This window comes from Pelobates fuscus, chromosome 4 (assembly GCF_036172605.1).
Source record: "Pelobates fuscus isolate aPelFus1 chromosome 4, aPelFus1.pri, whole genome shotgun sequence".
Taxonomy (NCBI): Eukaryota; Metazoa; Chordata; class Amphibia; order Anura; family Pelobatidae; genus Pelobates; species Pelobates fuscus.
In genome coordinates, this window is record NC_086320.1 from 255073083 (window position 1) to 255095349 (window position 22267).

General features: G+C 39.4%; 1 protein-coding gene across 10 annotated transcripts in view; it reads right to left on the bottom strand.

The window, feature by feature from the left end:
* The window catches only part of LRRFIP2 (LRR binding FLII interacting protein 2), a 191614-nt gene that overhangs the window by 39553 nt on the left and 129794 nt on the right, over positions 1 to 22267 (bottom strand). For 7 of the 10 annotated variants that reach the window (XM_063452046.1, XM_063452049.1, XM_063452047.1 and 4 more), the window contains 3 exons: positions 9607 to 9726; positions 8571 to 8642; positions 345 to 515 (listed from right to left, as the gene is read on the bottom strand). In XM_063452046.1, the coding sequence (XP_063308116.1) occupies positions 345 to 515; positions 8571 to 8642; positions 9607 to 9726 (363 nt within the window). The remainder of the gene's footprint in view (positions 1 to 344; positions 516 to 8570; positions 8643 to 9606; positions 9727 to 22267) is intronic. The other 3 variants (XM_063452048.1, XM_063452052.1, XM_063452055.1) reach the window with 1 other exon arrangement.

Sequence of the window (22267 nt, forward strand, 5' to 3'; positions counted from 1 at the left end):
TTTCCATATATAAAAAGTGTATTTTTTAATTCAAAATGTGTCACAAATTCTATATATAGAGGTTAGCTCTTATAAATGTTGCAAACTTTAAGCTTTTAACTTTGTACGAAATTTGCATGTACTGTGATACTCTTTTTATGCTGCTATGTCTACAGAAAAACTGAACAAAACATAAATGTGTTGATTCTAGGTTTGTGAATTACTTATCTGAAATAGTTCACTCATTATGAATGAAAACAAAATACTAAATTAAAAAAAACACTACACTTTGTGTAAACAGCTGCAAAAAGTAAAGTTCATCACTGACTAAAGCCTGCCATCCAAGCAACTAGTTCAGAAATTACCTTTGTTTTGTCTTCATTCTCTCTGTGATATTCTGCCATTTGTTCTTCCATTTCCTCAATTACATCTTTCAAAGTGTCCACCTGGTACACCAGATTGCTTTTTTCATTATCAAGTTGTGCATTGGATACCATCGCTTTCTTGTATTTGTCCTCCACTTCTGCGAGAGAGTCCTGTACAAGTGACCAATAAGAGTTACAGATGAGAATATGCACTAAGTAAGCTAAGAGAAAATGCAGAGTTCCAGGTAACTGGTTCAGTCTTGGGAACTGCAAAGAAATCTGATGCAGTTAAAATCACATACAAAGGGTTAAAGAGAATCATGCAGTGACCAATATAGGTTAACAATACAGGGCAACAACACAAAACATGTAAGTTAGTGGTTTAGTAACAAACAGTAAACATATTCTTACTGATTCGTTTTTTATGATATGAAAGGGGAAAATCTGTAGTGTAAAACATGCAGCACTTTTTCCTAATAAGACACTTACAAAATACACTAATGCAAAATAAAGTGATATTTTGTGCTTGCAGAGGCTATTGTGGCTAAGAATGCCTTTCTGTATATCCATGTACACAAAAATAAAGAATTATAAAAAAATAAATAAATAAAAATTAAAGCTAAGAGACTGTACTTTAACGGTCATGTGAATTTATTTTGGTAAACAGCCAAAACAACAAAACTTGCGTCTGTGTCCATATATTTCCAGACCAAACTGCATATTCCTCCCCTTCAGTGGTGCCAATGTAACAATATATTCAATGTTATTCACTCCACTTGTCGGTGGTTTTAATGTTGTGTGGACACTGCCTTTTCAACATTCACAACATTATTCTTTTAATTTCGGTCCGCCTATTAAAGTCTTTTTTTTTTTTTTCTCATTGCCAGATGAAATGTGGAACAGCATAGACAGACAAAATAGAGATATGTATATAAACAAGGAAAAAAGTGGTAAACCGCGCCCAAACAGTACAAGTAATAATGAAGATGTATACATACAAACTGTCCTATAATAAGGGATGTATGGAACCTTCAATAGAAAAATACAAATCAATAATAGTGCAGGATATCAAGCAAGTGTGAGTAGTTGAAACTATATAGAAGACTAACTCACACTTTGCAGAGCTACGCCGTATAGCGCCTAGACGGTACAATCCCCGTCTCAGGATGTCAAGTGATGGTGCAGTGCAGGGTCCAATCCTCCACAGTAGTATATGGAAAATATAGAGATAGGATTCAATAGTATAGTATGTATAACAAACAGTGTTGGTAAAAAATATCCTACTTATTATAAATATATGAATGGATATCAGACATAAAAATATGGGCATGTATATAAATACATATGGGGTGGACACTATTATAGTAAAAGAAACAACAGGGGCATATATCAAAAAGATGGCCAACATATTATACATGAAGTAAAAGTAATATATTCAGATATATAAAAAAAAAAAAGAATGGTGGACATAGTTTTAGAATACCATGCATAAAGTGAACCATGCATAAGAGTTCTTAAAGTGGTACTCAAGAGGTGGTGTGTGGACAATAGAATAAGTAAAATAAAATAATATGCAGAGATATATAGTAAAAAAAATATATATAAAAATATAAAAAATATAGTAAAAATACTATAAAAAGTTAAAAAGGTCAAACTCTGCATTCAAATTATCCACCCCTTATGTATTTATATACATGCCCATATTTTTATGTCTGATATCCATTCATATATTTATAATCTCTGCTTATTGGTTACTTTTCTAATATATACCATAGAGGTTCTGATATATTATTATGTTTACTTATTTATTCTTTATTCTCTATTTGTATTTTTCCCCCGTATATACTGTACCCTATATCGGCAATTTGCCGAACTACAATTCCCATACTACTATGTACTGCGATACATCACTTCCGGGTGACGAAATCGTGTCTATGGGAAGGAGGACAATACGAACTACATGCCCCATGGAGCACTGGGAGTTATACTGACGTCACTTCCGTGTTGCATACAACACAAACGAAGGGAGACTACATGTCCCAGCATGCCACGGAAAGATACGATGACGTCACTTCCGGGCGACGTGCGCGACCCGGAAGTAGGAAGCGGAATCACACCAGGACCAAATTTCAGCAATCAGGGACACCTATATAAGCGGATTTTATCCATACTTGGACTTGATACTTCTGAAGAAGCCCTAGACTGGGCGAAACGCGTTAAGTAGTTGATTTTGTTCTATTATAGACATATTTTATATTTAAATAAAGTTACAGTTTTTACTACTTTATTTGCTGTTCCTGATTTTCCTGAATCCTGGCATATATCCGTTGGTGGGGATTATACCACCGTATGCTGTACATACTAGAGCAAGATATTTGCTCTGAAATCTATAAGTAGGATATTTTTCCTTTTTTTACCAACACTGTTTGTTATACATACTATACTATTGGATCCTATCTCTATTTTTTCCATATACTACTGTGGAGGATTGGACCCTGCACTGCACCATCACTTGACATCCTGAGACGGGGATTGTACCGTCTAGGCGCTATACGGCAGAGCTCTGAGTAGCTCTGCAAAGTGTGAGTTAGTCTTCTATATAGTTTCAACTACTCTCACTTGCTTGATATACTGCACTATTATTGATTTGTATTTTTCTATTGAAGGTTCCATACATCCCTTATTATAGGACAGTTTGTATGTATACATCTTCATTATTACTTGTACTGTTTGGGCGCGGTTTACCACTTTTTTCCTTGTTTGTTTCACTATTCTGAGTAGGCGTTGGGAACTCCTGCTCGGTTCACTGCTGCCCACCTCTAGTTTATTTAGTGAGCGCCTATTACTCCTGTTTTTACAGAGATATGTATATATTGCCTATTTTATAGGTAGAATACACTATTTATTCTAGCCACACAAATTAAGATACTTTCATTAATGCTCATTAGGGAACATAGTTTAAGGAGTAATCGGATTAACAAATAAAAATCACTAATGTGAATTAAATATCTTAACACCAACTCCTAGCCACAGCCTTTGAAAATTTTAGCACAGATTGTTAGTGTAAAAGGCAGAAATAAAGCACAATTCTCAAAGCACATTTTAACATGGGAGCATATTCTCGAACATATTGGAGACGCTAAACTAAAAATGTTTTTCTGTATCATGCTACGGAGTAGGTTTTGGGCAGAGTTATCAAAATCAACTCAGTCAAACATATGAGAATAACTGAATTGTTACTGTTATTCTATATTTGTTCGTTTTTTTTGTGTCAAATAATTTATAATTTTGAGGCACATGCTTTGTTCAACATATGGCAGACATACAAGCCATGTAAAAAACTATTTATATATTTCCCTAGTACTCATGGTAAGAACAAAAGATTCAGAACCTGCTTCTGTACCGAAAAATTACCCACAACGTATTAAATATGCAACAACAGTTTAAAATTATTGGATAAATGTATTGATATTTAACGGAACACACACAGAGGTGAAAAAAAAAATCATGTATAAACGTGAAAGTGCAAAAAAGATAAAATTGGGAGCTGTTAGAGATATTGAATTAATCTAAAGATTTCCAGTATAGGCTTGTACTAGTATCTATATGAATAACAATGTTGCAAACCTAGTAGTTTAAATGGCATATTAAGAGTAGTGGACTAAATGTCAAAATTATGTTGCAATCTAAATAGTAAGAATAGGGCTATGAGAGTAAATAGGGGTATGAGAGTAAATCTTCGTTAGAATAATATTTAAAAAGTGAGGCGAGTTTGAGTACAATTACATATAAACAACCGTAACTATTCTGCAGAATAGCCCAGATTAATTGGAAATCTAACTAGGAAATGAATAGCAGAATTAAAATTAGTTTCACTTTTGCTGTAGGGAGGCAACAGTCTATAATAGAATAGTACGGACCAAATCTTTATTGCGATATAAATGTTGCCAAATGTTTCTAAACCTGGGGAGATGTGCTGCAATGCATCCCACATCTCTTAAAGTAAAACTGAGTAACTAGCAGCACTATTATCATTTACCCTGGTTCTGATATATCTGCAGAGTAACTTGGGTTAATTGAAGATATAACTGTGAGGTTAACAGCAGAATTATAATTAGTTTCACTTTTGATGTAAAACTTGACTGTAAGGGAGATGGCAGCCTATTATAGAAATAGTGTAGATATTCACAGCAGTCTTTATTTAGAGACGAGCGTTACTAAATTTCTATACCTGGGGGGATGAGCTGCAGTGCATCCCAAGTTTATTAGAGTAATGCTGAGAAACTAGCAGCATTATAATCATTTACCCCAATTATGGTATTTAGACTTAAGAGTAGAAAGAGTGATATTAGTCCAAGTCCATTATAGTAAAGCTGAGAAATCTGCAGCGCTATTATCATTCACCCCAATGGTGGTATATAAATGTAAGAATAGAGAGAGTGACATTAGTCCAGTACAGAGATATGCAAATAATAACGTTGGTTTTGTATAAAACAGAAATCGCTTATCCTCTATCTTTAAATTCCTTATAGATCCACCTCTTAGGCCCACTAAAGATCTAGTCTGTATTAGCCCTGAATGCTGCTTCGAGGCAGCCCCTGTTCGAATACTCTCTTAGAAAGAACACAAGAAAGCCTGCTAGCGTGCAGCCACACGGGATCACTTATTATTATTATTGCCATTTATATAGCGCCAACAGATTCCGCAGCGCTTTACAATATTATGAAAGGGGGGATTTAACTATAAATAGGACAATTGCAAGAAAACGGTTGAAGAGGACCCTGCTCAAACGAGCTTACAGTCTATAAGACATAGGGTATAAAACACATTAGGACAGGAAATAGCAATCGAATAAGGTGGGAGTGAAGCAGAGCTGGAGGAGAGAGTAGAGTACTGCCCTTTAGGAGAGAGCAAGAGACAGGTATGTGAGGTAGAGGTTGGTCTGGGAGGCCATAAGCTTTCCTAAAGAGATGGGTTTTAAGGCACTTCTTAAAAGATGCAAGACTAGGGGAGAGTCTGATGGCGGTAGGCAGGCTATTCCATAGGAAGGGAGCCGCCCGCAAGAAGTCCTGTAAGCATGAGTCGGCCATACGGGTGCGAGCAACGGACAGGAGAAGGTCACGGGCAGAGCGGAGAGGCCGAGAAGGGGCATACCTATGGATCTGTGAAGAGCTATAAGAGGGGCTAGAATTGTTCAGTGCTTTATAGGTATAAAGCACTTTTACAAGATACAGGAAGCCAATGTAAGGACTGACAGTGGGGTGAGATGTGAGAGGACCGACTAGAGAGGAAAATCAGCCTGGCGGCAGCATTCATTACAGACCTTAGTGGGGCAATACAGCTTTTAGGAAGACCCATTAGGAGAGGGTTACAATAATCCATGAGGGAAATTACTATAGCATGGACAAGCTCCTTGATAGCGTCTTACGTAAGAAAGGGGCGGATGCGGGCTATGTTTTTAAGATGGAATCTACAGGATTTGGCAACATACTGGACATGAGGCTCAAAGGTGAGGCCAGAATCAAGTATGACACCAAGGCAGCGAGCTTGCCTTGGGGGACTCCAACCGACATAGGACGTGGGGGGAAGGAGGTATCATTAGAAAAGGAGACACTGAATGAGCGTTGGGAGAGATAAGAAGAAAACCACGAGAGGACAGAGTCACAGAGACTGGGTGATTGAAGATTTTAAAGAACGAGAGCATGATCAACAGTGTCAAAGGCAGCAGAAAGATCAAGAAGAATTAGTATGTAGTAGTGGCCTTTGGATTTAGCTGTGATTAGGTCGTTAGTAACTTTGATAAGAGCTGTCTCAGTAGAGTGGAGAGGGCGGAAGCCAGATTAAAGTGGGTCAAGGAGAGAGTTGGAATTGAGGAAGTGGGACATACAGGTACAAACAAGTCTTTCCAGAAGCTTTTAGGAAAAAAGGAGCAGGGATATGGGACGATAGTTAGAGGGGGAGGACAGGTCAAGAGATGTTTTTTTTATAATTGGTACTACAGTGGCATGTTTACAGTCAGCAGGGACAATGCCAGAAGAGAGAAAGCAGTTGAAGATGTGTGCTAAGGAAGGCACAAGACAAGGGGAGAGAGATCTGATAAGGTGAGATGGGACAGGATAGAGTGTGCAATCGGTGGGGCGAGAATAAAGGAGAAGCACAGCCACCTCTTGTTCAGTAGCCTGTGAGAAAGTCTGAAGGGCGGGAAAGGCATGATCTATGTGTAGTTGAGAAAGAACGGCAAGGTGGGTAGAATTCTTTCCTTAGCTGTTCAATCTTGTCGGTAAATTAGCATGCAAAGCTATCGGTTGTAAGGTTATATGGGGGGGGGGGGGAGGTGGCCACAGCAGGGCGAAGAAGAGATTTAAAGATGTGAAAGAGACGCCTTGGATTGCGGGAGCATGAGCTAATGATAGAGGAAAAGTATGACTAAGGGTAGTGTTATATGTGGAGATGGCCAATGAGGGACAGATGGATAGCAGTTGTGAATCAATATCGGACAAGACAACCTCTGCCGGATAGTTGGAACTAGTCAGATACTGTTATGGGTAAGTACCCTGCATTCAAACGCTGCCCAAATGAAAATAAAAAAACGACAGCGTGTGCTCGACACACGTTTCGGCGCACAAACAGCGCCTTTTTCAAAAGCAAAGAGCCGTATTCCTGGTAAGATGCAGGTGAATTTTTGGGTCTTTCATCGCACCTAATGTATTCGAATGTCTTTTACTTATACTTCATATCTTAAAAATCAAGTTAGGATGGTTAGGGCCTTGTATTGTCACAACTCATTCTTGTTTCCATTGTTTTTATAGTTTTAACTTATATACGCCAATTCTCCAAAACATCTAACAGTATATCATGTTCGTAGTTTAAAATTATAAAGTAACGGATATTTAGGCCACGACAGTAAGAATAATTATAAAATTGATAAACATCAAACTGAGTATTCATGGACATATACTCTTCTACAAAATAAAATATATATATATCTTTTGAAATAGGCAGATTGGAACATTGCAAAAACATATCTGTCAATAGTTTAAAGTCTAAATTAATCTTGGCAAAAGCTAAGATTTTGTTGCAAAATGTGTTCAAATAAAACAATATGTCCTTATTATAGACAAGGACTCTGCACCACGCAAGCATTTGAGCAACTAAGTAAATTATAAAGTTGCAGAGATCTATTGCCCTCCAGTTTCAGCTGTCCTCCCATTAGTTAAGCATCAGACATCGTGAAAAAAGCAAATGATATATTACCTTGTTTACGGAGGACCTCTACCAAATTTTACAGGACATCGCTATTAACTTACGTTCATGCCTTTAGGATTAGAAAACTGTATACAAGCTACTAAAATCAATAATACTTCAATCAATCTTCATGATCATATTGTTGCTGTGAATACTAAAAATTGACAGTCAATCCTCAAGTGTGTATTTGGCTCTATAGCTGCATTCTGAAAACTAAGAAATATGCCATTACACACAGAGCAATGTGTGTGTAACTAAACTTAACTAAGCATTTAACAAAAATGTTTCTGGCCCACTCTCTTCCAGGAAAGAGACCAAACAACTTCACAGAAACACCGGCAAGATTGAATGGTTCCAGATTTGTTAACCATTCTGAGGGCCTAAGCAAAATGTGTGGCAACCTGCCATGGTGAGCAACAAACTGCAGTGAAAACTCATAAGCAGTGAATAAGGAATTAAAAAAAAAAAAAATTGTTGTACTCTGAACTGCAAGGCTGCATAACTATGTTACAAAGGCATTCTAGACTGTAAAAAAAAACAAAAAAAAAACAAAAAAAAAACTGCCTCCCCCCACACCCACACATATGATAAGAAAAAGAAAAGGGGAGGAGGGGAGAGTTCTGCTTTTTTTTTATATGCTTCAGCTTTAACCCCTTAAGGACCAAACTTCTGGAATAAAAGGGAATTATGACGTGTCAGACATGTCATGTGTCCTTAAGGGGTTAAGCTGAATACAATTTAAATACAATTTCATGGTTTATGTTTTTTTTATTTTAGTAAAGCAAGGACATATTATAGTAAAGATTGCGTACAAATATGCACACTTTCACACATTAAGCGCATGCTTTAAGTCACTCATTTCATACAATGTTAGTCAGGCTCCGAGCAGTCAGTTAGGGAGCTGGAAAATGATCACTCCGTTCTAGCACTCCAGAAAGCATGCTTGGGAATGGGAAGTGAAAAGGACAGGGACCCTGATACCTTTAGTTCCTTTAGTCCCTGCATGTATCTCCCTTCTACATCTTGAATCTGGTCCTTAAGATCATAGATATCCTGTAGGAGATAGAGCGATTCATTGCCTATCAAATGTTAAAATGTCTTTATATTTAAAGCTCAGGAAACACATAGATTGTGTAAACAAAGCTGAATAAAAAGTTATAAAAGTAAGTAAAAAATTTTTGGAAAAAACTGTTTTACATCCAGTGAATAAAATAATTAACAAGACTAAAATTATGAGCACTTATTTATGTTCCAAGATAAAAGAAAAAAACATGCTGCAATACAAAATAATCTGTATCTATGAAAATGAACTATCATAAACTTAATTTTATTAACAGAAAAATGGGGGAAGATTTATCACAAGCAAAAAATAAATAAAAATAAGATTATATACCTATAGATCTGCCATTACTACTTCTACTTTGGATCTTAATCATCTGACAATTAGATTATTTATATGTTATCTCAACAGTTTTAGAGTCCAAATTGTTAGAGCATTATATCCTTAATGATTATTTTGAGAAGGAAACAATATAAGTAAAATGATTTCCTTTAAAAAGACAATCTAGAAAATTTAAATATATATATATATATATATATATATATATATATATATATATATATATATTTTCCCTTTTCCTCATCATGTCCAATATCTACAAAAATAATATAACGCTTTACATGAATTTGTGGAGGATAAACATGGTCTATAATTTTAAATATTTTAGAAACTGCAACAAAACATAAAAAAGGTAGACTGAAACCAACTATTAAACATCTCAGGCCTTCCAATATTAAGGTTTTAAGGTAAATTTAGCACACTGTACAGACTTTTTTCAGGTTCATTCTTTTTATATAAACCGTTTCTCTTTATGCTTTTGGGTTTTTCCACACGGTATATTAAACAAGTGTTTAATAAAATAAAATAGATAGTTGGGAAAAAGTCAATGCAGAATTTTAAAAAGTGAAAATAATTTTACCCTCAGGCAATACAGTTGATAATTGTGAATTATCTTACCCGTAGCTCACTGAGTGAAGCATCTGGATCGACCAAGCTACTTGCATCTCCACTGCCTCTCCTAGAAGATGATCCACTAAATGTTCCAGGTAGTCCCGTTGTTGCATTTCGAGAAGAAGGCTTTAACAAAAAATAAACAAATAAATAAATAAAACTACTTTGTCATATATATTTAAATCTACAATGCAATATCAACATTTTTCTCCAGGCCCCACTCAATTGTGAAAGTAATTCAATAGTTTTCTAAAATAGGAATTTGGCTTTAACTCAGACCATTGCTTAATATGAAACAATATTTTCAGATTGTAGTCTCCAATCTAAAAAGTGTTCAGCTTTGAAAAGGCAGAAATATTTTGATAATGAAATGTTCTGTGGAACTGATAAAAGTGCATCCTATTGTTTCACTTGGTAGTCAGCCTACACATTGATTTTCTATGAATCCTAAATTACCACTGATAATGTTACAGTCCTTCAATTGAATAACTGTGATGTTTCCTTTAACAGAAGAGGCTTCTATCACTTGCAAACAATAAGGCTTTCAAAGAAGAGAAACTGCGCTACCTTGAACTTTGTGGGGCGGAATTAGGAAAATATAGAATTCACAACAAACCAGTTATATTTACATTGACAAGCGAATACATTTTGGTTTGCCAATTCTAAAGAACTAGATCTGGATAACATATACCTGTTCTTGGAATTTTTTAAGTTAAAGTATCTATTCCCGCCGATTGTGGGGTGTTTGGTTATTAATGGTGGTCTCTTGTGCTTGCTACACATGATGACCATAGTAATCAATAGACATTTCGTTCCGAATACGAATTTAGACAAATTTCGGTCAATTCGGACATTCGGATGCTTCCGAATTGCCGAATTTCGGAAATGCCGAACTGAATTGCCAAAGTGCTTTGAATTTCTTAAAAGTGGCAAAACAAGAGAGGGAGGGAAAATTACGTGAATGATGACAGGGTTAGGGGTAGGATTAGGGTTAGGGGCAGGAATAGGGTTAGGGAGCCCGACAGATGTTCCGAATTCCGAAGTGTCAAAATTCGGAAGTGCTGAACCGAACCAAATTGCTGAATTTTTTTTCTTACCCGAAATTCCGAACCGAACCAAATTTTTTGCCCATGCACATGCCTAGTAATCAAGAGAACAGTTGTCTCCACAATCAGTTGTCTTGGGGAACCTCAACAACACAATTTCTCAAATACCTCACTCCTAGTAAGTTTTGTGACAACATGAAGTGCACAAGTGGTGGTTTCAGCCCTGTATAGCAGCAGTCGCAAAGGGTTAACATACACAAATTCAAACTTCAACATAGGATAAAGCAGAATTAATGCTTTCCTATGGGGCGTACATGTCATGTGACTGCGTTTTACTCAGTTAGTGCAGCGTAAGTGCCTAGAGGTGGACTTAACCCTGCAATTGAAACACTGCAGTTTTTTTTGTTTTTTTTTAAACTACAATGTTTTACATTGTAGGGTTAAAAGTACAGGGACACTGCACTCATGACCAATTCATTAAGATAAAGTGAATGAAGTGGTCTGAGTGATTATAGTGTTCCTTTAAACCCTTCAATTTTAAATAATATGCCACATATGATATAATGGAATTTGCAATTTGCTTTCAAGGGGTTCAGAAATAAAAGTTAAAAGTTATCCTTTTATCCTTTTTAGTTTTCTGGTTCTCATCTAGGGATATCTGGCATGCAAAACCAGGTATGTCACCAAAACTGGAATAATGACAAAAGTAGGATATCCATTTATCATTAAAGCATAGGTATGTTCCTGGTTACTTTAACAAGCATCCACAAAATAGTGTTGGCTAGGCCTCGTTACACAGAGATAAACACCCCTATTAACAAATAAATGCAAAAATAGAAATATATGCCCATGGTGTGTTATAAAATATAAATTAATCACATTTTAGTATCATTAAGAAAGCTAGGAACCTACCCACTTACATAATATATGAGTGAAAACACTCACAGCCAGAAATCTAAATGGCAGCGCACATCATTATAATTACAGCAAAAGTGTCCTCCCACAGGGTGCCCAAAATACACAGCAGAGGGAAATCTGCAAGGCCAATCATTTTAGGAAATGACTAAAGTCCCGAAAAATGTCTTTAGCTAGCAAGTACCCTGAGAATTATAGAAAATAAATACCGGTATTCATCTACTTCCAGGAAATACAGTTGTCAAACAAATTCACTCAAGTCCTATTTTAGATAATTACACAATTCTGACTACTAAAGATGCAGTGTTCCAGCAAACTAACACTGCACAGACAGAACTTAACAATGCTCAAAACATACTTAAAATTAAAACTGTATATAGTGCAAAACAAATCTAAATCATGGTGACTCACTATAAGGAAGAAAAAAGATAAGGTAAAAATGTTGTAGCACTAATAAAATTCAAATTTTACTTACCATAAATATCTTTTTCCTTAGGATTAGAGGCAGTGCACAACAACTGGGATTTCCTCTAATCTGGATCGGAAAGTCAGGCATGCAGGCAACCAAACTTTTAACTCTTCATACTCCTCCTCAAACTCCTCCTCCTATAGGTGTAATACCACACAATATCCCCCAAACACCCGTAAAATACAAAAGCCAAATAACTGCAAAAATAATTTTAACAAATCGGCTGGGAAATACATGCACGGCCTCTAATCCGAAGGAAAAAGACATTTACGGTGAAAGGGTTAATCGACTTCTCTTTAACTCCCTCAGTTCTCGAATCTCTGGTCACCAAATCAATTGATGCACCAAATCAATTGATGGACCAAGACTTTTTGTTAAGCACTTTCGAGTCTGTGTCTTTATTGCTAACAAGAGCTCCATCAATTGATTTGGTGACCGGAGATTCGAGAACTGAGGGAGTTAAAGAGAAGTCGATTAACCCTTTCATACAATAGCTCTGGTAGAATGGAGCCCTTAAATTCAGAGGATAAGGCATTTGAAAAGAACTGTATGACAGTACAATAGATTCCTTTATCCATCTTGCCAAGGAGCTTTTAGATGCTATAAGACCCTTATATTTTTCCCTGGAAAAGGATGAACAATCTGTAAAATTTCCAGAGTTAATTACATTTCTCCAGGTAAAACGGCAGACAGCATTTACCTTCCAGGCAATGAAATTTACGTTCAGCAGCATTCTGTGGGTTCTGGCAAAATAATAGGGGAGTACATTTTCCTGATTTATATCAGCTGAAGTGGCCACTTTAGAAAGAAGAGAGGGATGAAGTTTCAGGACCACTTTATCCAGATGAAAAACCCGGATGAGAATAGGCAAAAAACCTAAAGTTCACCCAGATGTTTTGCAGAAGTCACCGCAACCAAAAACACGGTTTTCAAAGTACCAATCTTCAGACTGACAGAATCCAAGGGTTCACACAAAGCCGCCAGGACAATATTTAAATTCCATGGGGGAACTAATTCCCTGATGGTAGGCAGGAGTCTAGAAACTGCTCTAAAAAATCTGGAGATTGATTAGAGTATTCCAAGCCGAGTATGGAATACTAAAAAAACTAATAGCTGAGATTTGGACTTTAAGAGTAGCAGGATGAAGACCTTTAACGAACACTAGTTGTAGGAACTTTAAAATCTGAGCACCGATGCAAAAAGAGGATGAAAATCCATGAGCAGAATTTCTTCCAAATTCTAGAATAAATTGTCAAAGTGGAGTCTTTTTTAGTTGCTAACAGGATATCCACTACTTCAGGACTAAGGATCTGGCATTCAGACACCAGGCCATTAATCGGAAGATCTGAAGGGTTTTCAAAAGAACCTGATTATGTTCCAGAATTCTTTCCGACATAGGAAGCTTCCAAAACACATTGTTGGGTAAGTGCAACAGGATGGAAAACCAACTTGTTCAAGGCCAGAAAGGGAGATTTGCTATCATCTTTGATCTGTCCCTGATGATTTTTTGCAGAATACAGGGGATGAGGATATATGCCAGTGGAAAATCCCACTGAACTGACATAGCATCCAGGAAGTCGGGCTTGCCTGTCGAATTGATGGACGCAAATCTTTCCGTCTTCTTGTTTTCCCTTAAAGCCATGCGATCTTTCACTGGAATTCCGAACTTTGCCACGATTCCCTGCTAAAAAAAAATTGTGGAGAAAGAGACCAATCTCCCTGTTTCAGACGGTTCCAGCTGAACCTGCGTCTGCAAGATTGTTCCTTTCTCCCTTTACATGAATGGCAGATATTGACAACAGGTGTAGCTCCGACCAAGGCATTATGTTGGTGCATAACTGTTCCAGAAGAACTGAACGTGTCCCCCCTTGTCGGTTTACAAAAGCAACTTCAGCTGAATTGTCCAACCTTATCTGTGTGTGATGACCCACCAGATGTCTTTTGAAGGAGAGAAGAGCCAGCCAGATGGCTTTCAGTTCCCTGAAGTTTGAAGACTTCCTTGCATCTTTAAGATTCCAAGTGCCTCTTGACACCTTTAATTCCATCCCAACCCATACTTGATGCGTCTGTTACTAAAACAAAACATTTAATTGGAAAGATAGACCTACTGAAAGGAAATGAGATGTCATCCACCAATAGAAGCTTTGAAGAGCTGAGGAGTTAAGATTCATGGAATGGTCTAGGGAGGTCATTTTCCTGTCTCAGGAAGAGAGAATGTATTTCTGTAATGGTCTCATACATGCCTTGGCACAGTTTACGGCTGGAATTGTGGCAGTGAACAAACCCAGAAGTCTCATTGCTTCTATTATAGTGCAAAACGTCTTCTTTTGCAAGGTAATAATGGTTCTTTGATTTTGTTTATCTTTTTTTTTTTTTTTGTCAATCTGTATTTTATTGATGTATGGTAGTTGGGATACAGAATAGAGAGAGGGAAATGTGCATTTAAAATACAGTATAGGGTTCAATAACATTGGTAGCTAACATTTCCTCAGTAGTCGTACCTCTTTTTTATATGTTAAGGTTTAGCGCCGACATGTCAGCAAACAGAAAATAATATTAGCAGAGTCAGGCTGGGTCCAGGCTAGTCAGTAATAGTGAGTATTTCAGTCGTTTAGTTTGTCACTTTAACGTTTGTCGCTTAAACGTTTGTCGCTTAAACGTTTGTCGCTTAAACGTTTGTCGCTTAAACGTTTGTCGCTTAAACGTTTGTCGCTTAAACGTTTGTCGCTTAAACGTTTGTCGCTTAAACGTTTGTCGCTTAAACGTTTGTCGCTTAAACGTTTGTCGCTTAAACGTTTGTCGCTTAAACGTTTGTCGCTTAAACGTTTGTCGCTTAAACGTTTGTCGCTTAAACGTTTGTCGCTTAAACGTTTGTCGCTTAAACGTTTGTCGCTTAAACGTTTGTCGCTTAAACGTTTGTCGCTTAAACGTTTGTCGCTTAAACGTTTGTCGCTTAAACGTTTGTCGCTTAAACAGGTGTCGCTTAAACGTTTGTCGCTTAAACAGGTGTCGCTTAAACAGGTGTCGCTTAAACAGGTGTCGCTTAAACAGGTGTCGCTTAAACAGGTGTCGCTTAAACAGGTGTCGCTTAAACAGGTGTCGCTTAAACAGGTGTCGCTTAAACAGGTGTCGCTTAAACAATTGTCGCTTAAACAGGTGTCGCTTAAACAGGTGTCGCTTAAACAATTGTCGCTTAAACAATTGTCGAATATCTTTAAACCTGAGTACTCTGTTAGCTAGGCCTGACCATTAACATAAAAACAAATCAAGTGGTTGGCACAAACGATAAAACAGAGAAATAGAAAAACAGTAGGTTGTCAGCGTAGGCTGGTAGTTAGGTGTAGGGCACGGTTCATGGTTATATCATATGTTGACTAAATGCCACCATTGGACGACATCATTAAGCCGTGTGGGAAGTATGGTGGAAGTCCAGTAAGAGGAGTTCGTGCCTGTCAATCTGGCCCGGTCCCCAAAAGTCTTTGGTAGAGCGTTTGATGAACTGGACTATCAGTCCGTGAGGCTGGTTTAGCCTATACCGCTAGTAGGTAGGGCCCCAGCGCGGTCCCGTAGTATGGGGTAGATAGCACCTTCGTCTTGGGAGATCCTCAAGGCTGCGGCATGGCGTGGGTTGATGGTAGTCGCCCTCCGGCCCCAGGTCTCCATGAAGGCCTGCACCTGTGATCCACCGACTCGGTTGCTCATAGAGGCCGGGTCGACCCGTGGTCGGGCGCCATGTGAGGCCAGGATGTTCAGCCGCCGACAGCGGCGGGCAGGCCTCCGGCGGTGTGGTTGGTGCTTTGGAGTGTCACTCCCTGCGGCCTTCAACCTGGGAAGGCATTGTGGGCGGCCTACTATGATGGCCTCCGGTGGGTGGTATATCGTGGCAGTTTAGTACCGCATCCCTGCCGCTGCGTGTGTAGTTTTGGGCTCTTAGGCAGGTCTCTGGACGCGGCTGGGTGTTTGGGGATCGGGCTTCGTTGCTTGGTCCAAGGCTGGGATGTCGCCTTATTCAGGCTTGTTTTACCCCTCTGGTATACTGGGGCTTGTCTTATAGTAGGTTGCTTGTTACTATGTCGTGAGTCGGGCTGGCACGTTGGTTTGGGCCGGGCGGTTAATCAGTATCTCCAGTTTGCGCCAGAGTTCCTGAAAGTATCCCTCCAGCCTGGCCTCGAATCCCGTTTCAGCCTCTTCTTTGCCGAGCGTCCACGTGCCCTGCACTGCTTCTCTAGCGTTTCGATTCTGGAAGTCGCCAGTGTGTAGATCGTGGCTAGTCTCTGGGTCTGTATGTTGGACCGGGATATCCCCCCCCGGTCCGGTGGGGGGGTTGCAGAGCCTCGAGTGATCTCGGCGGCAGGGGAGACCAGGGACGGGAGGTCGGCCGCCTCCCCCGCCCCAGGCCCCCGCTAGGCCGCACCCGGACTTCGGTGGTCGGCATTCCGGTAGTCCGCGTCGGAACCCTCCTGCCTTCATCTACGGCAGGTGGAACCATGTTTGGGTCACTTAGTGTGTGGCAGGAGTCCCTGGTAGTCGCTTGGGAGGTTAGATTGGTAGGGAGCTCCTGCAATGTGCGACCGTCCGCCATGTCAGTCCGGCCCCGCCCCCGATTTTGTTTATCTTGTCCTCTGGAAGAAAAATCTTCATTAGAACGGAGTCTAAAATGAGTCCCAAAAATGGATAGAACATGATGGAATTTGTTCCAATTTCTCTTTGTTTATAATCCAATCATGATTTTGGAAAGTTATAGAAGTCCTTTTGAAGTTGCTTCTCTGAAGAGGCTATGAGCACCCAGTCTTCTAAATACAGTACAATGTTGAGACCTCTTTTTCCCATTTCTGATGTGATGACAAGGAGTACCATGGAAAAACCTCTTGGAGCCGAAGAAAAGCCAATGAGCAAAGCCCTGAATTGGAAATGCAGCAGTTGATCCTGATCTTTTATGGCAAATCTTAAAAATCTTCTGCTGTCTGCTGCTATAGATATGTGTAAATATGCATCTTGCAAATCGATGGAACATAGCCATGAACCTGGTCGAATACGTGAGCGGCAGAGAAAATATTTTCCATGCGGAATTGCTTGTAGGAATGCCGAGAAACTCTATCCTGTAACCGTTTTGAACGACTAAAAAGGACCTAGCTGTCTGCAGTAGTCTTCTGCCATACCAAATCGAATAACAGAAGTCTGCCACCTACTAAAATGGCAGTAGAGATGTGGAACTGAACTCGATCCCAAGCAATATGTATCTGAGTGCAACCAGGCCAGTCCCAGTACCAGGGACCAAACAGTTTAGCTTGTTTAAAGGAAAGATCAGACAAAAATTCTTAGAAGCAGAATCAGTGGACCAGCTTCTGAGCCATACTGCGTGTCTTTTTTCTGAAATCCCATCATTTTTGCTGAACGCTTCTTTAACTAAAAAAATGGTTTTGAAATGCTTGGATATAAATGCTTTTCATGTAGGAAATTTCCATTCCCTAAGAAATCACATGATGTACAGATGGGTGAATAGGAAAAGACTTAAGTTTTCTCTGTTCCTGAAGGAGATTATTTTAAATCCATGAGGCTAAAGACTTCTTTTATAAGTTTATGCAGATACTGTTCTCGAAAGCAATATTCGTCAGAGAAAGCACTGGACTCTTCGGAAGAATATTCAACAAAAAAGGATTCAGAGTTTATTTCCGGAATCTCCAAACGTGTCCTGTTTAGTGTCTGGTTGAACAGCAAACTGTGCAGATAGTAGAGTGGCTTCCTTTATGTCAACAAACGTTTGCTGCAGGCTATTCTAGAACCATGTCATGAAGGATGAAACATACACCTTTTTTGCTTCATCTGCAGTCTCTTAGCATTTTAGCTAGGCATTTCCTTTTTTCTCCAGGTTTACCTGTTTGCTCTAAGTTAGACATACTGGAGGAAAAAAAACAGCAACCGTAAAAAATAAAATAAATCAGGCAAGAGACATAAAGGACAAAACTAGAAGAAGAACCTTAATGGCCTCTGAGTGTGCTGGAGGGCAGGTGAGAGCACACTGAAATGGAACCACGAGCACCTGGCAAGCACATAGTTGCTGCTGGGTTTTATATGGTTCCCAGGTCCTGGATCGCGAAGAAAAGGTTTTAAAATTTGTAAAAAATAATTTTAAATTTCGCGCAACCTGTGCAATGCATTCATCTCCAGGACCACCCAGCACATGCGCAACGCGCACCTTCGCCATTTCAGGCTCCTGGCTCGGACGATTGCAGGCATAAAGAACAGTGGCACACCAGCGCCCGGCTTTCTCTCCACCCCAAAATTGGACAGTGTTGGCCCCTGAAAGTCTTGTGAGGTGGGAGACTCCTCATCGGTCCTGCCGGCTCACCTTATCCTGTAGGTTGCCACATCCTACCCTGCCAAAGGCAGGCAGAGAACTGGGTGTTTGGGGGATTCTGTGTGGTATTATACTTGTAGCAGGAGGAGTCTGGAGAGGAGTCTGAAGAGTTAAATGTTTGGTTGCCTGCCTGCCTGCCTTTCTGCTCCAAATTAGTGGAAATCCCAGTTGTTGTGCACTGCCTCTAATCTGGAAGGAAAATATAATCTGCATATATACAATGTAAATGTACATTTATTAACCCCTTAAAGGGACACTATAGTCACCTCAAAAACTACAGCTTATTTTATTTGTTCTGGTGAGTAGAATAAGTTCCTTCAGAATTTTTGCAGTAAACACCATTTTTTCAGAGAAAAAGCAGTGTTTACATTACAACCTAGGGAAACCTCCACTGGCCACTCCTCAGATGGCTGCTAGAGGTGCTCCCTGGGGGTGGTGTTGCATAGTGTGCAGCATTGCCATTCAGTGTCTCCACCCTCTGCATGAAGACACTGGACTTACCTCATAGAGATGCATTGATTCAATGTATCTTTATGAGAAGATGCTGATTGGCCAGAGCTTTGTTTAGCTTGTACTGGATCTGCCTCCTTGACAAGCTCACCCAATTTAATCTTTTCCTATGTGAAAACATTGTGTTTGGCTCAGAACACCACTTCTGATGTCAGCCAAGCAGATGAGGGGTGGAGCCAGCCGCAGTAGGTTGCAATACAAGTAAGATATTTCTATATTTAAAGAGGCAAGAGAGGGCAGATTGTGGTTTTAACACTAAAGGGTCAGGAATACAGGTTTGTGTTCCATTAAGGATTGAGGCAATTGTACAAGTTCTGACAAAAACAAAACCTGGAATTTACCTATATGCCTGTTTAATCCTAATTTATTCATATTAAGTGCACCGAGACTTATTGTATATAAATTTATTCACAAGAAACTGGGCTTTAATTTCACTTCAATTTTTTATATATGGAACACAATTTAATACAAATAAAATCTAAAACAAAAAGTGTGAGAAATTAAGAAATTTTTATTTTCCAGCTTTTGCATGACATTTTAACTGTGAATGTTATAATACTGTTAGCTTTTAGTGCAATATAACACACATATCTGTATGCTGTGATGTCCCACAGGTACAACGAGGCCCCCATGTACAAGTTTTATGGTGTTTTGGAAAGTTACAGGGTCAAATAAAGAGCTTGCCCATTTCAGTTTTTACACATTAAAGCTTGCCAGATTGTCTTGCTGGGCGTATGTTGCCGTTGACGCCATATGATTTTCACAGTGAGAAGCGCGGAAGCGCCTTTAGCGGCTGTCAGTGAGACAGCCACTAGAGGCTGGATTAATCCTAGTGTAAACATAGCCGTTTCTCTGACAGCTGCAGGGTTAAAACCTGGGGGACCTGGCACCCAGACCGCTTCATTGAGCTGAAGTGGTCTGGGTGCCTATAGTTGTCCTTTAAAGAGCAAGAATGTGGTCTGCACCTTTGGCAGATGCAGACTACCGTGTTCGCTCCCTCAGGGTCTGGCGTTTAGTGAGTCAGAATGCAATTTGGGAATACTAGCATCTAAGCTTTGACTCATTATTGAGTGCTGGACTTTAAGACTGGCATCAGGTGTCCGGAATTCCCCACCCCTGCCCAGTAAAGTTACCTGCTAAAAGTAAACAAAAAATGCAATACAAATTAAACACTTGTATACGAAAATGACAAAAAAAAGCAAAATGTGCACTTATCTATACTACACAATGTACTTATTTCCCACTCCCACCAATGACATAATTCCCCACATATCATAATTTATTCAAATAAATGCACTAGTTTGACATTTCATTTTAGACAATTCACACAGGTTACATTTGTAGAAGAGTACACTGTAACAAATACATGAAACCATAACAATTCCCGAAAGCGTGAATGTGTTTAGACAGCCCTAGAAAGACATGAATTTATTAAACCACACCCGATTTTATTATACCTCTTAAAGGTACACTCTGCTGCTTCAATAAATAAATAAATAAATAAAATAGCTGGTTTACAGATATGTCTCCAACTAAAACACGCAGAAGCAGAGACTAGTTGTAGGTTTTCATATAATGCCTGACCCAAAATGCATGTATATTGCTTAAAGATCCTGTCATATGCTAGGTAGGTATTAGGTTTTTCTCATTTTGTACAAACACTTCCTATTAAAAAAATAAAAATAAAAAATATATATTCTTGCTCCCTTCCCCCCATTTGTCCAGCTTAGCCTAGACATACTGGAGCTAGAGGTGTTTATATGTCCAGCATTCTCATTGGTTACCACTGTGTCACTGAAGACTCCCACGAAGTCTACACAGAGGTTTACATGTTTGTCATGCCTTTGTGTAATACTTTGTACTGTATACATACACTACATGTTGCTCAAGAAATATTCTTGTCTTGTCCCGGGATGCCTAAGTAACTTGTTCTGGGTGTGTAACTAGCCCCTGGCACAAAAGTGCAGATTTTATTAAAAGGACACGGAGAATCATATTATGCTTTTCTCTTTCTTTAATCCTCAGCAGCAAAGAAAGAATACTTAAAAAAATACAACATGTACCGGATGTTACAGGATAGCCGCAATATAGCACCAATAGGAATGCTCCTTGCACTATAACGTCCCATTTGACCTTAAGCAACTTCTTTCTTTGCTGCTGCCTCCTCAGCCAAGTATCACTCCAATTTACTCTGTATTAATTTTAATACCTCTATTCAGTGGGACCAAGCGCGAACATTTTCAACATGTTCGAGACTGCCTTAGCAGGTGGTACACCCGCAGACTTGTTGGCCATCAGGGGGTGGATCCAATTATGTCTGTTTGTTGGGCAACGCCAATACGGCATTAGCTACTGAGAGGCGCAAGGTAATACTCATAAAAATTGAACCTAAGCTAGTGAATGTAACTATTTCAGAGCCTGGACCACAGACAAAAGGCTTCCTATTTGGGGACAATTTTGTGAAGGAGTTAGGCATGTACGTAGGGACCTTTACGGCACTTAAAAGGAGCGAGCCAATATGAAGCGGGTGTTCTCCCAGAGAGTTTTTGGCGGTGCCGGCAGATATCGGGGCCGTCTTCTTGGCAGTTCCTCCCGGGGTTCATACCGTGGTTCCCGAGGCTCAAGTCACTCCAGGTTTCAAGCACCTGAACCCAAATCTAATTTACCGTTTTTCCCGGTTCGAGGCAAGCCTTGGCAGCCTCGCGGACCAGAGGTTCTTCCTAGGGCCGACGGCCTTATGGTAAGTTTAAGTTCATGCCATTTTTCTTAGATATAAGTGGGGGGCAGATTGAGTCGTTTTGTAAATGCTTGGCACAGGTTAACCTCAGATGCATTCAAACTGTCCTAGGTTATTCCATAAACTTCGTAAAATACCCTATTCAGAGGTTTATACCCAACCGCATCGTGTTCTCAGCACACGATCAGCATCCAAAGGTGCAATCTCAGAAATTCATCCTCACACCCAAGGTTTCTTTAGCAACCTTTTCCTAGTCCCCAAGAAAGGCGGGGGGGGGCGTTCGACCTGTCATCAATCTACGACCACTGAACGCTTTTGTCGCATACCACCATTTCAAAATGGAGGGTATTCACTCTCTTTGGGACCTTCTCCTGTTAAGAGATTGGATGGTCAAACTCGACCTACAGGATGCAAACCTCACCGTTCCGATGACTGACGGTTCCCAACAATTCCTACAATTTCAGTGGGAAAAGACCATGTGGCGATTCCATTCGGCCTTTCTTTTGCCACATGGTGCTTCACAAAACTACTGAAAGCAGCCTCATAATATACTTGGACGATATCCTCATAAAAAACTCTTCCTAAACACTGCCAAAACTGTCACAATGATCTTTGGAACAGTACCTAAATTA